This window comes from Penicillium rubens (genome assembly GCF_028828025.1).
Source record: "Penicillium rubens strain IBT 27055 chromosome Unknown utg000002l_segment0_segment0, whole genome shotgun sequence".
Lineage (NCBI taxonomy): Eukaryota > Fungi > Ascomycota > Eurotiomycetes > Eurotiales > Aspergillaceae > Penicillium > Penicillium rubens.
The window spans coordinates 9,554,642-9,569,717 of NW_026890600.1; the positions used below are offsets into that span (position 1 = coordinate 9,554,642).

The window sequence follows — 15,076 nt, forward strand, 5'->3', positions numbered from 1 at the left end:
ATGTGAACTGACCACACGTGCCGAGGCCCGCAACCCACACTTTCCCCACACCGAGGGAAGCTCAGTGTCTGTGATTCTCCCTTTCCGTCTTTTCTGTTCTTGATTCTCTGAGATTCTTCCTGGACTGGACTAGGATCTTCATTTCTCTTGCCATTCAAAGCCTTGGTCCTTTCTCCCAGTCTTCTCCGTGTTGACGGTTCACCCCCAGGAATTTCCCCCCGACTCCACACGAACCGCGCTTATGTTGCATTGCGACTTGAGAGTTGCACAAATGCGGTATTCACAGCGACAGTACTACAGTCATTAGCCCTAGCCTATGCCAATCCTTCCTCGGAAGAAAACTTTACGAACCCCTTACCTTTGACGTCACCGCCAACTAAACACCGAAGACCGCAGCAATCGCTTCATATGATCCGGGCTCTCCCACAGCAACTCGCGTGTCCGCGATCCCGCTTTGGCCAAGCTTCGCAGTGTTCTTGGACTTTTGTATTGCTGCAAAGCACAAATTACCTTCTGTAACTGTTTCTGGCTGACTCCCGCTGGACTCAATACGATCGGCACATCCATGGTGTCGGCGTCGCGCCGACCCTGCTTCCATCTCTCACTCCCGCTGAGTCGTGTCAACGGCGCGAGCGCATCGTCCCAATTGCCGCTGCGGAGCATCACGTTTTCGAAGTTGAACTCGCGTAGGGAACTCCGGTGCTCCTGGATGAAAGACGCCACTTGCGACGCGTCCATTGTTGCATTGACCAGCTCCATCTGTTGAAGATGTTGGAACTTCAATGGCCGTAAGGGTAATGCGCACCTCTGAGGGTAGGCTTGAGTTGGCTTCCCTTTCGCCGTGCTGCTCAGGCTCGGCTCTGTTGCAAGCGACAGGGGTGAGAGGCCCCTCTCGCCTTCCCAATGAAAGACCAGTCTTTGTAGAGATGGAAAGCTTCCTAGGTACGCGTGAAGGAGCTTGAGGTGGTCCGTCGGTTGACCTGGCTCATGGCCGAAACTCGACATCTGGACTGTGAGCTTGCGGACCTGCGACCAACGCTTGCGAGATGCAGGTGAAGCACCAAATCCTGGAGCTGGTCCCAGATAAAGGACTGCTCCTGGGTGGACTGACAATAATGACAGAGTGTGGAAATCTTTCAATGGTGCTTGTTCGATTGCCATTCGCAATGAGATCAATGCATAATCTACTACACTCCGGCGATAGCGATGGCTTGGTACTTGGCCCTCGCAGGAGATTCGCAGATGTTGCAAGCCGCTCATCATCGTCAATGCCTGGACAAATGACGGGATGTTGGTAGATGCATGGAACAGAGGCGGATACTGCTTGACTAGCAGCTCTGTCATTTGCCGGCTGCCATACCTTGGGCTACTGCCACCAAGTTGGCACCGTTGTGGCGTGTAGATAAACGTTTGTTCTGTCCCCGTGATTGGATCCAGGATTGGAGGTAAGAATGTCTCCCTATCATGTGAGATTTTAAACGTCATGGCTTGGATGTGTACCCCAACGCGCTCCAGAGCTGCCATCCGTGATGGCTTGTCAAAGGTGCTGCTGCGAAAACGGACTTCAATATCCGCGAATAGGACTGGTGCGAGATAGGCAGCGAGCCTGCGGCATACTAGACGGCATGAGATGAGATCCTTGCTCGCTAGATGGCTCGTGAGGACTTCTTGGATGCGCTTCGTCTTCCAAAGTCGAACTAGCCGCTGTTCTGATACCATGGCCGCCCGTTCGGCAGAATTCCTTTGCATATACATAACACTCGAGGTAGTGGCTGACTTGATTTAAAGATGAGCACTACACGTAGATGGTTGGTGATGGAATTATTCTCCCAAGTGATCAATTGCAGCAAACCAATTTATACAAAATTCCCTATTTCCAAACCTTACATAGAACAATACACACCGTTTATTCTCCTGGTTTACGTTTCAGCTACATGTAAGAGATAACTATTTCCCCTGGTCTAGATATCGGACCAGATGTAGCCCGAGCTGTACGTCGAATTTTGTACTCCTACTTGCCTTATAGCATGCGATTCGACAATTCCTCCTCCAGCCCAGGCACGATATGACTCATCGCAACGTCTCACAGTCGTGATCGAAACGTTGAATCTTCTCCTCCGAGATGGCCGAAACTAGAACTAGAGGTCTCAGGTGTCGAGTGCCCAATTGGGATAGTAGGGCAAGTGCCATCTAGCCCTGCGTTTGGCCTGTTTGGCGCGTGACGCGCCTGGTCACGTGTTGATAAGAGCGCGTTCCTGTCAATGAAAGGTTGTGCAGCGACGCAGGGAAAGGTGTAGTTACCTTCATACTTCTAACTATCTATGTCTCATCACTAGAAAGCCTTTTCTGCAGGACCTCAATACTTATGTAGGACATATCACAATGAATATAACCACCCTGTCTGAAAGAGGCTCAAGTAAAAGACCTCTCGTGGAACCAGCAATGTTGGCAGCCTACTGCGGTGGATAGCGGCCACAGCTGACTTTGGTCTCATTGGCTCTTAGCAATTCACCGCTCATATCTCCGCCTTATTTGAAGTAATTTTAACACTGTGTACATACCTAGGTAGTTAATACATACATACATACATACATCCATGGATATAGAGTACTCGAGTTGTTATATCAACCCCCTGATGAAAGGTTTCTATAGATTTGTATTGAGCTGGTTATCTATATACAAGCAGAATAGTTGGCCGTTGATACGGCCTTTATATTTACCGATAAAGGACTCATCTAATCTGAATATCTGCCTTGTTTGAGATGATGCTAGGGATATTTCAATTAGTACGTCTTGCTTCCATCTCTTTTTTAAGGTCTTTTCAGATATCTTGCTAATATTTTTCAAAGGGTCTTTTAACATGTCTTTTTAAATGGCCAATTTTCTGCTGGCAATAAACGTTAACAGGACCGATGTCCTAGTGGTCGCTATACACTGCGATAGATGATGACATCTTGGGCGAGAACTTCAACTTCCCCCGCAAGGTGAACATCTCGACCCCGGGGGCCAGCTGAACGGTCGCAAAGCGCATCAACTCTTGTGCCTTCTCCATCGGATCTTTTGCACTATAAAAACGAGGGCTCTCTCATTTCTGCGGCCGCCATTTCTTCGCTCCCGAGGTCCTAAAATCCGCTCCGTCGTCCACCGATTCTCCCCGGTGAATCGTCAATAGTACTCGACGTAAGTCTGCATCCTCTGCAAATACCCGGACTAGGTGGCATAGAGATGCATCATGATGAATTGCTTTTATGCCTTCTTTCTCCTCGTCACTGCGCCATCTGCCACCACCCGCTTTCTGCCTTGCCGTTTGCTGATGGGAACCCAAGTTTCGCAGACGCTCTCTCAGAACACTTTATTCTTCATCCTAGGCGTCCACTTGACCTACTAGCTCTCTTGATATTGGACTTTGCCTTTTGTCCTAGCCGTCGCACCCATCGCCGTCACCACTCTGCCACGCTATCAACAGTCGGGATAATTTGGTCTGACACTTTGGTCTTGGAAGGTTACATGGTCAACGCCAGGTGCTCTTGAACCATGGCCTCTGCGGTTGATCAGTCCCAAGAGGACAAAATCAAAGATCTTCTTGAAGATCTCGATACCTACAGATACATCTATGATGATCTCCTCTCGACGCGGGGTGCTTGTGCAGAAGCAGATGAACTTCGTGATACCATCAGAAAAATGGAAGTCCAGGTTGCCACGCTCCTTGGTGATCCTGTTCCTACTCCTCAAGCCGCCCCGACACCTCAAGTGTCATCGCCCACTCCGCCAGTTCGCACGCCAGCTGCTGCTCCACGCATGGCGTCGAATGGTTTCACTGGAATTCCCGGGGATTCATTCGCGTCCCCTCACTGGCCTTCTGCTGCACCCTCGCCTTTCGCCTCCGGGTCTCGCCAGTCGACGATGGTGCCAGCTTCACCGATTTTACAATCCTCTCCAGATAATTCTCGTAAACGCCAGCGTCCGCTATCTCAGGTATCACCCACGATACAGGGATCATCGAAAAGGATTGCCCCCTCGCAGCCTGAATCCCGCAGATCTAAACTCGACGCGATAGATGCTGAGCAAGAAACCCGTCTTGCCGAGAATAACCGCTTGTACAAGCAATGGATCGATGCAGCAGGTGACGATGCAGATCAACTACAGGAACTTCGGGATGAGTGTGATGAACAGGCAAAGTTGATTGAAACAGAGTTTCAAATGAAACGAGACGCGGAGCTGGCTCGCGCGCTCCAAGCCGATGAGGATCACAGTCAACTCCCCATCGAGGGCTTCAATGAGCAGAATGCATGGGATCTTCCAGACCGCACTCACCCGGTAAAACTCGAACCTCTCTCATCAAAAGCCATTCGCACCCCTCAAACATATGCCCCGATAGCCCCATTCAATAAACTCACCCCGTTCAGTTCCGACGATGAAATTCAAGAAATCACTGCTGATTCATTCAATTCTCGATCCGGCAAGCAGCCAGTCCGCCAATCCAGTTCCTTCAACCATCAAAACTTGGCTTCGCCATATTCCACATCCTCATATTCCTCACAAGCGTTCAATCGTTCCCAGCTGCCGTATCCCTCCCAGTTGATAGGCTCTTCCCAAATGCCATATCCCTCCCAACTGCCATATCCCTCCCAGTTGGTAGGCTCTTCCCGAATGCCATATCCTTCTCAAATGCCTTATCCTCAAATGCCTTATCCTTCCCAACTATCGAGTCCCTCGAAAATGTCATCAGCAGCGACCTCCAGAGTGCTCCCCTGGGCGCGTGAGCCTTCATACGCTCCAATGCCGGGTGCATATGACAAGTTCGACAAGTCCTTTGACCTGGTTCGCAACCAGAGCGAAATATTCGATGACGAGGCTGACATAGTGTAAGTTCCGCATCTTTCCCTTAAAGAAACTGGTTCTAGTTCTAACTCATTCAATGTAGGGCCTACAACGAGAAAGAGTTCCCTGAAGATATCAAGAACTTGCTCAGCGGTATCAAAGACATTCGGGAGGCAACTAGAGCGGACAACGAGGAGACACCGAGTGCGCTTCGAGTCACGTTGATGAAGCACCAGAAGATTGGCCTGAGATGGATGAAAGCCAAGGAAGAAAGCAGTCACAAAGGAGGAATTCTTGCAGATGATATGGGCCTTGGTAAGACTATTCAAGCGATTGCGCTGATGGTTGCTCGTCCATTCGAAGATGAAGACCGACGCCCGACTTTGATTGTCGCACCCAAGGCACTTATGGATCAATGGAGACTCGAAATTCAGCGCCATGTGAAACCGGGGAGACACCAATTATCTGTCTTAATCTACCATCAACGGCGCAGGCCATGGAAGGAGCTCAAAAAGTATGATGTCGTCATTACCACGTTTGGTACTATCACGGCGCACTACAAAACATTGCTCGAGGGAGAAAGGTTGGCACAGGAAGGGCGAGACGCCTCCCTTATCCAAGACATGAAAAATATGGCCGGCCCTCTCAATCCTGCCGCCAAGTGGCACCGAGTTATCGTCGATGAAGCACAGAACATCAAGAATCCAAGTGCGAAGTCTTCACAGGCATGTTGTCGACTCAATTCTACCTACCGCTGGTGTCTGACTGGTACACCCATGATGAATCGTCTCGAAGACTTCCAATCCCTATTGGGATTCCTCCGGATTCGGCCTTACAGCAACCCAGCAAAGTTCAAGGCGGTCAGTATTCTCTATAGCTCGCCATTAATGCTTCTTCGGGTGGCTAACATTTATGTTTAATCTAGGATTTCGTGAAACGCATCAAATCCGGTTGGGGAGGAGAGGATGTCATGAAGCAACTACGCGTCCTGGTCAAGTCTGTCTGTCTCAGACGTACAAAAACCTCGAAGATTGATGGCGAGCCCATCTTGCAGCTCCCACCAAAGGTCACTGAGAAGGTCCATGTTGTGTTTGATCAGAGGGAAAGCCAGGTTTATGAGGAGCTCAATACGTCCACTCAAAGGCAGATCACCCGATACCTCGACTCTGGGACGCTGGGTAGGAACTACAGCCATGTTCTAGTTCTCCTTCTCCGTCTTCGGCAGGCATGCTGCCATCCACTCCTCATGCAGGAGTTCCGGAACGAACCTTCCCCGTCTATTCCAGGGGTGGATAAGATCGCCAACGCCAAGCTTCTGAGCGCTGCTGTAGTGCAACGTATCAAAGAAAATGATGACGAAGAGGACGGCACTTGCCCTGTCTGCATGGACAGTGTCATCAACGCGACTATCTACATTCCATGTGGACACCACGTGTGCTCGGAGTGCTGGATCCGGATTTCCGACTCTGCAGCTGCAAATGGAGCCATCAACCTCGAAGACGATGGTCCAACTGTGATCAAGTGCCAGAATTGCCGAGGACCTGTGGACCCTGCGAAGCTCACTGACACCAATTCGTTCAAGCAAGTTCATGACCCGAGCTCAATGCCCGAATCTTCCGCCGGAGCCGGTGATATCAACGGAGCCAATGAGGACGAAGACCCAGAAGCAACAGCGAGCAGTGATGAGTATGATTCCGATAGCCCCACTGAAGAGGACGACGCGGAATCAAAGAAGAAGTCGAAGTCGAAGTCTCTAGCCGAGCTGCGAAAGGACGCCTTGAAGAACAAGGCCGAGAAGAAGAAATACATACGTCGCCTCGAGAAGGGCTGGTTCCCCAGCACAAAAATCACAAAGACGCTAGAGATCCTCCAAGCCAATGAAGACCGCGGCTTAGAGGAGAAAACCATCATTTTCAGCCAGTTCACCTCCCTCTTGGATCTTCTCGAAGTGCCCCTCGCCCGCCGCGGCTGGAACCACACCCGCTTCGACGGCAGCATGAACCTGAAAGAACGCAACGCGGCCGTGACGGCTTTCACTAACGACCCATCTTGCAAGATCATGCTCGTCTCCCTTAAGGCCGGTAACTCAGGCCTGAACCTCGTCGCCGCCTCGCATGTCATCATGTTCGATCCTTTCTGGAACCCGTACATCGAAGACCAGGCTGTTGATCGTGCCCATCGCATCGGGCAGGTTAGGAATGTCTTCGTTCACCGTCTGCTTATTGAGAATACTGTTGAGGATCGCATTGTTACTCTCCAGGACCAGAAGCGTGAGCTGATTAGTGGTGCTCTCGATGAGGGTGGTACTATGAATGTCTCCCGGCTGGATGCGAGGGAACTTGCTTATCTCTTTGTATGTTTTCACATCCGTCTCTTTTCTCGTTGTCTACTTTTACCGGACCCCTTGCTAACTCATCTATTACACAGGGTGTGAGGGACTTGTAATCAAGGATCATTACATTGTCCTGTTTGCCGGATAATCTCAATCTCAAAGGACTGGAGATAGTCCGATGATACGATTGCTATTTCATTGTTCTGCCATATCCAAGTGATGGGTGGCGTGGAAATCAGTTATTCCCTTTTTTGTCTTTCTTGGGGGCCAATGATTGCTATACCCTGGCGTTGTTCTCTTTTCTCGTGGAAGAGGCGTTGTGCTATTCAATAATGTCTGAAAGCCAGCCTTAATGATGTTGTTTTTCCTGAACTTGATTTTCTCTGATAACTCGTGATTCAAGTAGTTCTAGTATTCAACTCGACGAGATGCTCAGATCTAAATGTACTATTTTGAGGGTGAATAGATATTCAGAGTTAAGAAAATTTTTTAAATCTTGTTGAAAGAGGACATGCCTTTTTTGATGCTGTGCTCATTTCGGGGGGAAAAAGGACAATTGGGATGTCTAAGCTACTAAGGTTGGAGGAAATCAAAAAGGGAAAAAAAAAATGCATGTCTTCAAACCACGACTATCCCCCATCCGCTTTCATTGTATCGTGATTTCGGAGAACAGACTTTGCTTTTGCACTGCAAAACCCAAACTAAAAAAAAATGGCAATCCCCGGGAGTCGTATACTTCCTGTCTCCCACGCGTTGTGAGATAGGAATCGGAGAACGTGGGGAAGAACAGGGGAGAACGACTCCCAACTTTCGTTTCGGAAACTTCGTGGACCCGTCGTTGAACGCACCGATTTACAGGTCGGCATCGTCCTCGTCGGGGAGGGGCTGGTTGGCGGCCTCCTCCATCTCCTTGCGGTAAGCCTCGAGCTGCTTCTCGTCAACGGTAACCTCGGGGGGAGCGAGGGCAATTCCGGCAACGAAGTCCTAAAAGATAGGAGGTCAGTATCAATCGACTCGTGTTTTCGAATCAAGCCACAAAATGACGTACGAGCTGGGGGTTGCCAACAAGCTTGCGAGCGAGCCAAAGGAAGGGCTTCTCGAAGTTGTAGTTGGACTTGGCGGAAATGTCGTAGTACTGCAGGTTCTTCTTGCGGTGGAAGGTGATGGTCTTGGCCTTGACCTTGCGCTCCTTCACGTCGACCTTGTTACCGGTGAGGACGATGGGGATGTTCTCACAGACACGGACGAGGTCACCTAGGGTTCGGTTAGCAAAAAATGACCTCGGTCGGTTCACTACAAAGAGAAATCACTCACGGTGCCAGTTGGGGACGTTCTTGTAGGTGATACGGGAAGTGACATCGAACATGATGATACCACACTGGCCGTTGATGTAGTAACCATCACGGAGACCACCGAACTTCTCCTGACCAGCGGTATCCCAGACATCGAACTGGATAGCACCGTAGTTCTGTGCAGGTCGGGTTAGTTGAAACGATCACACCATGGCACGGTTCGAAGCGGGGTTCTTCGGCGGGGTAGGTAGCATACGGTGTTGAAGTTGAGGGGGTGCACCTCGACACCAAGGGTGGCGATGTACTTCTTCTCGAATTCACCAGTCAGGTGGCGCTTGACGAAAGTGGTCTGTTGGGATTCACTGTGTTAGTAATGAAGTCGCGGTGAGGCGGGGCGGTTGGGCAGATATTGAGTAATGTCGACAGGCGCGGGCGCAGAGGGTAGTCACGAAAGAGCAGCTCAGTGTGCTCATGAAGTTCATGAGGTGACCATAGCCGAGCAGATGGCTGCCACTCTGAGCCCATCCTCATCAACGATCACATATCGAGGCTCGAATGCGCTTACCTTTCCAGTACCACCGTCACCGACCAGGACGAGCTTGAATGTGGGAGTCTCAGCAGCCATAGTGAAAATCGATTAGAGAGAAGCTTGAAAATAAAAAAAGATTCAAGATTTCGCGCCGTAAGGATGGGGGCGGGTTGTTGATAGAAGGGAGGGGTGAAAGAAGGGGAATGAATTAATAGCGCTGGATGGAATTTTTGCCCCGTCGCTGCGGGTCACGTGTATTTATGCCTGAGGCGTATCTGACGTAGTGTCAACATGGCGCAAACATATCGGTCCATCTGAGGCTTTTGAATGGCAAATTTTTACTACAAATGCAGGGTCTATGTTAATGAAGAGCTTTACTTGTATTCGTTTTCATATCGCGTATTGGAGTAAATTTAAATTCACGTGGTTAGGTCTTCGCCTGCCGAGTTATCTTCAACGCCGTTTGAGATGCATATGATTTCCCCCTTTGTCTTTACAGGAACCCAAGTATTTTGGAAAAAGAAAGACAGAAAAGGCGTCTCGCATTAGTCATGATCAGTACATATCGTCAATGTACACAGTGGTAGCAGAACCAGGCTATGGGTGGAAATGTCCCCTTATAAGGGAACCAAGTGACATCCTAGCAGGCCACGGCCGCCCCAATTTTGTCGAGGGGTGAGCTGGAGGTCCAACTCCGTTGCGGTGTCAGTTCCATCCTTCCGACAGACTTTGACCGACACTGCGCGCTGTAGAGAAAGAGAGGAGTCAGACATATAGGAATTTTGACAGAGGGGCAGAGAACCGAACGTACCCCTTCATTTTCTTGAACGACTTGGGCAACCTTTGAGAGGCGCTCGTGGTTTAGCCAATTGACATGCCCAAAACTTCGAATTGCATCGCCAGCTTTCAGTCCCGCCTGCTCTGCTGGACTTCCCGAAACCACACTATTGACCTTGGCAAACGGTGTCCCCAACGCAGTGTTATTGGTCGGCGACTGCGCAACAGCCGGGACGCTTGTGCCATTCATAGTTGGGCCAGCGCCTTGAGCATTTTGTAGGTTGGCGAAATGTGCGTGGATGCCCTTCTCGAGAAGTTTCATCACCTCCTTGTGGTCGTTTCGTAGGTGGATAATGCGCACTCGCGTTGTGCGAACTATATTTCCCTTTTAGCGATATATCCTAATCGACTAGGTGTGGCAGGGGCGTACCTTGCGCGATGTCGATATCATCACGGGGGAAGCCGTCGAAGGTTGTGAGAGATGAAGTCATGCGTACTCCATGCTGAAAAGAAAGGTCTTGTCAGCAACTGTCACAGGAACTCCTGGATCTGAGATCTCACCGACTCGAGGACGCTACTGAGAGCTGACAGTTCCGCCTCGATGCGTTCTTTCTCCTGCATCAGATCCGGCATCGACAACTTGGACAGATCGCGGGGAGTGGGCCCGGATGCCGGTCCAGAGGCAACGGTTGGAGCATGAATGTTATCGTCCATGATGATTTCCTGAGTAAAGAATGAAAGTGAGAGAAGAAGGACAGGTGGGTCTGGGGTGGCACATGGGCAGCCCTGGAGCTCCCACTATTTTATATAAGCGGCGATGCTTGGCGCTCGAAGTATACGACTTTGGCCTCAAGTTTTTGTTAAACACTTCGCTTTTAGGACATTATGTACTAATATTTTTTACAATAGGAAAATCTCATTCATTTGGCAGAGCATGAAATATAAAATGTGTTATTTTGATTCCAGCTATCCCGCTGCCTTACCTCATGACGTACATGGATGAGATTCAAATTCGCAATCTCTACTCTGTACTGCCTGGATAGTGGCAGTTTCCCCCTGTTTCTTATACATGCACTTTCCAACGTCGGAGATGTAGACGAGGCAGGCACTCCCCGTTGCTCTTCCCTCGCCATGAAGTTCGATTCCCTTGTTTTGAGGAGTCGGTTAGGTCCGCCTCTTCTTTCTCCATGCCCTCGGAACCTGAGTCTTATATTTTATTGGGCGGGATCGCTACTTGCAACCATGGCGGACCAAGAAGAAGCAATGATCGAGAAACAAGCCCTGCTGGATCATGAATCCGAAGAGAAGTTCGAGAGCAGCGGCGGAGTGACCCCGAGCGATAAGACGACTCCTCGTCCATTCAAGAAATGGATGGACAGCTTTCGAGGACGGAAAAGCGAGTCTTCTACCTCCCGGCGGCACGTGGAGGGCTGGTCAGATTCATCTTCTCATGGCTCGCAAGGTCACCGGTCAAGTGCATCCGACTCATCGCACCTCGGAACCGTCAAAACAACCACAGCAAGCATCGGAAGCCAGAGTTTGATAAGATCTAGGACAACCATCCAAAGCGCAACAAACCAGAGCACGCTGTCGGATGTGCGCCATTCTGGTGACAGCTCCAGGCCAACCTCAAGTCACCAAGCTGATGAGGCTGCGGAAACACGGGCCACCAGACGGCGCCATATCCTACAGGAGCTTGTCGAGACCGAGGCTGATTATGTACTTGGTCTGAAGGCTCTTATAGGGGTAAGCCATTGAGCTAATTTTCGTCCCTCAGTCTGATGCTGATGTGCTCTATAAACTTACAGATCCTTACGATCTTTGACACGAGGCCCGAAATCTATGACAACATCCAGGAGATCCTTGGAATACATGAACGGTTTTTGACCCAGCTTCAGACGGCATCTCCCTTGTCAGCACCTCAGGCTCAACAGGCAGGCGCCTCTGAGCTTATGTCTCGAGGGATCACCAAGCGTATAGGCAGTCTTGATCTGGGCAGCCTAAAGGGACTTCAGCAACGTTCCTTAAGGACTCGATCACTCAAGGCATCGGTCAACCAACGCCTGATGGCACTCACTGCTGAACCAGCAGAGGGACTAGAAGTTGCACGTGAACTTGGGAAATTAGTAAGTATTGGCATACCGAATAAGACTATATGCACTGACTGGCCATTTCATAGTCACTTTCGTTCCCCATATACAACAAATTCTGCAGCAACTATGAACTATTGACACAAGACGTTGCTCTCTTGCGCCGGTCAATTGCCAACTGGACAATATATGATCAAGGGATCGAGGCTCTTTCCAAGTCGGTCGCGTCCACTGAGCGACGCAGACAAGAGGACAACAAATCAATGACATTGAATGATTTGTTGATAAAGGTGCGTGAGTTAAGCCGGGGTGTTTTCGACCACTAACAAGAAGATAGCCCATCCAACGTCTTTGCAAATACCCCCTCGTACTACAAGATCTGCTCAGATCTACCCCTGTCAGTGATTGCCCGTCTTCCCATTACGGAATCGAGGAAGTTTTGGACACAATACGGGGGCTGGTAACACAGATCAATTCGGTCACTGGAAACCCGGTCAACAAAGATCGCATCCAGAAAACAATTATTCTCCAGGGTAAGGTGGATATCTCGAAATCGGTAGGCAACACAAGATCTTCGTTAATGAGATGACGTGACTGAACGTGTTGGGCAGTACGCACTCCAGAGTATATATAAAGACCTAGGCCCGTTGGTCCTGTGCGGTGTACTGCATGTCACATATCAAACGGCGGACACCACCAGCGGGGAGTTCATGGTCTGTGTGCTGTTCCAACGCTACCTTCTCTTTGCCAAGGGAATCGATGACCAGCGTCGACTGGAAGCAGTGGCCTGTGTCTGTCTAACTAGTCTCAAGATTGATACGCTTCAAAATGGACGAGGTGAGTAGCCTTTCGCTGAGACTTATGCTCAAAGTATACATCTAACTCACCAGGACTTTGTCCATATGGATGTATATTTTCGTGGAAGCTCCTGTTCGAGAACCAAGATGAGAACTACGAATTTGTTCTCAGTGCATCATCGGCAGCGGAAGAAAAGCAATGGAATACCGATATTCTCAAAGTATCGGCCGCTTTGGCCGAAACGGCCCAGCCCAGGACGTGGGAGCCAAGGAAACATTCTTTCTTGGCTCTTCCATTGTTGCCTCTTGACCAAGTTCAGTACACAGTGTCTTCTATGGCGCGCAGATCATCGATGGATTCAGTGACGATCTCCCGCAAGTTCCGCGTCCAACATGTGGTCATCAAGAAAACGCACTACCCACGCCATACCGAAGAACCAGTCATGCAGACTGAAGGCGAGATTGAACGGCCTAAGACACCTGTTGATCGCTCTGCATTGACATTGACTGCTCGCCGGATTGACCGAATCCGGCTGGAGCGACTGATCTCAGATGTCTACACTGCAGACCTCCTTCCATTCCCAGGAATGGTTCTTGGAAGGGGTGACCTATTCCGACGTGGTCCAATCATGAGACGGCTCACCCTTCGCCCGGGGATCACTAGACGGTCGACCTCCGTCAGCACCTTCCATTCAAAAGCAGGATCAACCGAGATACGCCCCGAGGAGCAGAATGAGGGAATGGACAAGGAAGCAGCAGGCAGCAGCGATATAGGGGAGGACAAGGAGATCGAGTGTGAGTCGCCTCGGACACCCACCACGCCTCGGCGGTCCAAGACATTCCTTTTCAAAGGTTCACCCAAGAATCCCGCATCGTCTGTTTCCTCGCCCCTTAGCGACAAGAGACGGAGTCAGGATGGAAGTCCCGAGATATCTCCATCTTCCAAGAAATGGTCGTCTCCACAGAAGTGGTCGTCTCCAAAGAATTTATTTAGTGCGTTGGCATCCAAGAAGTCAAAAAAGCCCCGCTCTCATGCTGAGTGAAGGCCCTATTGTTACATAGCCGGGGCAAGTGTTATCGTTTTGGGATCTGGGACATTCGGGAGGAGCTTGGAGTCAAGGGGAGATTATAATTAACCCGAAAACGTAATTGTGGCTTTGGGCCACTATAATTAATCATTAATTGGAATGCAAGCAGATTCTCCAACCTTTGCCACTTCATTGAGGATTATCCCCACGTTTGGCGTCACAGCGGATCCTACAGTGGGCAGGGGGGAGCTACTATGACGTCGACTGCTGCAATAGTTGGCAACTCACCTTGTAAAGAATTGTAGTAAAGTGAGGAACTAAGACAACAAATGACACATAAGCATATCCACTGTGATTTTAGTTGTATAATTGTACAGTTTGAGACCTGCCCCATGTAGATGAAGAGGAAACATGCGAGCAGCTTCTTTTTTTGTTTGCATCAGCTCATTGTATGACGTCACCAGTCATCATCTCTTGCTATTAAACCACCGGCCTTTTACCTTTTGATCCTCTCTTCACTCAACATTTTCCCTCTATCTCTTCAAATACCTTCGAATATCTTCAGATCTCTTCAATCTATCCAAAACTCAAGTTTTACATCATTCAAAATGGCTCGTGGAAACGAAACTGCCTCCAAGATCTTCTACAAGGGTAGCTCGGACGACTTCATTGTCTTCGTCGATGACCTTGACATCCTCAAGAAGTGGAAGAACGACCGCAGCATTCCTCTGACTGATGTTCTGAACGGCTGGAAGATTTTCCTGACTCGATCGTAAGTGTTTCCAGCTTTTGTATTGCGGTCAGATCATTAACCTCTGGATGCAGCCACGGAGCCCAAGGCCTCCTTGATACCGCTAGCCAGAGCGCTCTTCAGAATGAATTTGGCACAACCAAAGATGATGAGTGCATGATCAAGATCCTAGAGGCCGGCGAATACCAGCCCTCCCAGGTATGTTCAATAGCAGTGAATTAATTGCAGGGTTCTATATGCTAACTTTACTTCAACAGGCACGCGAGCGCGAAGGATACAAGAATGAGTCCAACGGTACTCGCTAAACCTGTTCTCTACTTCTTTCGGGGCCAACGGGGAGACCAGACAGGTGTTGCTTCCTCACCGAATCACGCCCTGGACACCTACCTCCCCTCTTTTACCCCTCACCTTGACCTCTATTGAGATATCCATATCCCTCGATCGTCCCTTGTCTGGCACTTCGGCGCATTGTCCTTTCGGAAAACGTCATGTAGCACCCTTTATATCTTCAGCTGTGGAATGGGCTTGGGGGGGAGTGTTCGCCGTTTCTGGGATTGCATATTGGTACTCACAGGCTTCTGCACCTGATATCATGAGATGATGAATGATGAGCGACTTCACTCGTCTACAAATACAAACATTTTTTTGCCCAATCTCAT

General features: G+C 49.7%; 6 protein-coding genes across 6 annotated transcripts; 3 read left to right on the forward strand and 3 right to left on the reverse strand.

The window, feature by feature from the left end:
• Positions 1-366: 366 nt before the first annotated feature.
• N7525_006062 (uncharacterized protein) lies at positions 367-1,719 on the reverse strand (the record flags this gene model as incomplete). The annotated part of the gene is made up of 1 exon (XM_061213598.1): positions 367-1,719. One exon carries the CDS (start codon positions 1,717-1,719, stop codon positions 367-369), a length of 1,353 nt encoding a protein of 450 aa, XP_061070619.1.
• Positions 1,720-3,534: 1,815 nt separating this feature from the next.
• On the forward strand, positions 3,535-7,266 carry N7525_006063 (DEAD/DEAH box helicase; the record flags this gene model as incomplete). Its single annotated transcript, XM_061213599.1, has 4 exons — positions 3,535-4,865; positions 4,925-5,681; positions 5,747-7,174; positions 7,249-7,266. The coding sequence occupies 4 exons, from the start codon at positions 3,535-3,537 to the stop codon at positions 7,264-7,266; spliced, it is 3,534 nt and encodes a 1,177-aa protein (XP_061070620.1).
• A 739-nt stretch (positions 7,267-8,005) lies between these two features.
• On the reverse strand, positions 8,006-9,070 carry N7525_006064 (Ran family GTP-binding nuclear protein; the record flags this gene model as incomplete). The annotated part of the gene is made up of 5 exons (XM_002564124.1): positions 8,006-8,137; positions 8,202-8,407; positions 8,468-8,621; positions 8,702-8,794; positions 9,011-9,070. The coding sequence occupies 5 exons, from the start codon at positions 9,068-9,070 to the stop codon at positions 8,006-8,008; spliced, it is 645 nt and encodes a 214-aa protein (XP_002564170.1).
• A 521-nt stretch (positions 9,071-9,591) lies between these two features.
• N7525_006065 (putative 26S proteasome non-ATPase regulatory subunit Nas2) lies at positions 9,592-10,465 on the reverse strand (the record flags this gene model as incomplete). The annotated part of the gene is made up of 4 exons (XM_002564123.1): positions 9,592-9,720; positions 9,786-10,126; positions 10,182-10,254; positions 10,313-10,465. The coding sequence occupies 4 exons, from the start codon at positions 10,463-10,465 to the stop codon at positions 9,592-9,594; spliced, it is 696 nt and encodes a 231-aa protein (XP_002564169.1).
• A 528-nt stretch (positions 10,466-10,993) lies between these two features.
• Positions 10,994-13,681, forward strand: N7525_006066 (putative Rho guanyl nucleotide exchange factor; the record flags this gene model as incomplete). Its single annotated transcript, XM_002564122.1, has 6 exons — positions 10,994-11,497; positions 11,560-11,877; positions 11,931-12,131; positions 12,179-12,397; positions 12,453-12,678; positions 12,732-13,681. 6 exons carry the CDS (start codon positions 10,994-10,996, stop codon positions 13,679-13,681), a joined length of 2,418 nt encoding a protein of 805 aa, XP_002564168.1.
• A 593-nt stretch (positions 13,682-14,274) lies between these two features.
• Positions 14,275-14,722, forward strand: N7525_006067 (SBDS family protein; the record flags this gene model as incomplete). The annotated part of the gene is made up of 3 exons (XM_002564121.1): positions 14,275-14,438; positions 14,492-14,615; positions 14,675-14,722. The coding sequence occupies 3 exons, from the start codon at positions 14,275-14,277 to the stop codon at positions 14,720-14,722; spliced, it is 336 nt and encodes a 111-aa protein (XP_002564167.1).
• Between the last annotated feature and the right edge of the window lie 354 nt (positions 14,723-15,076).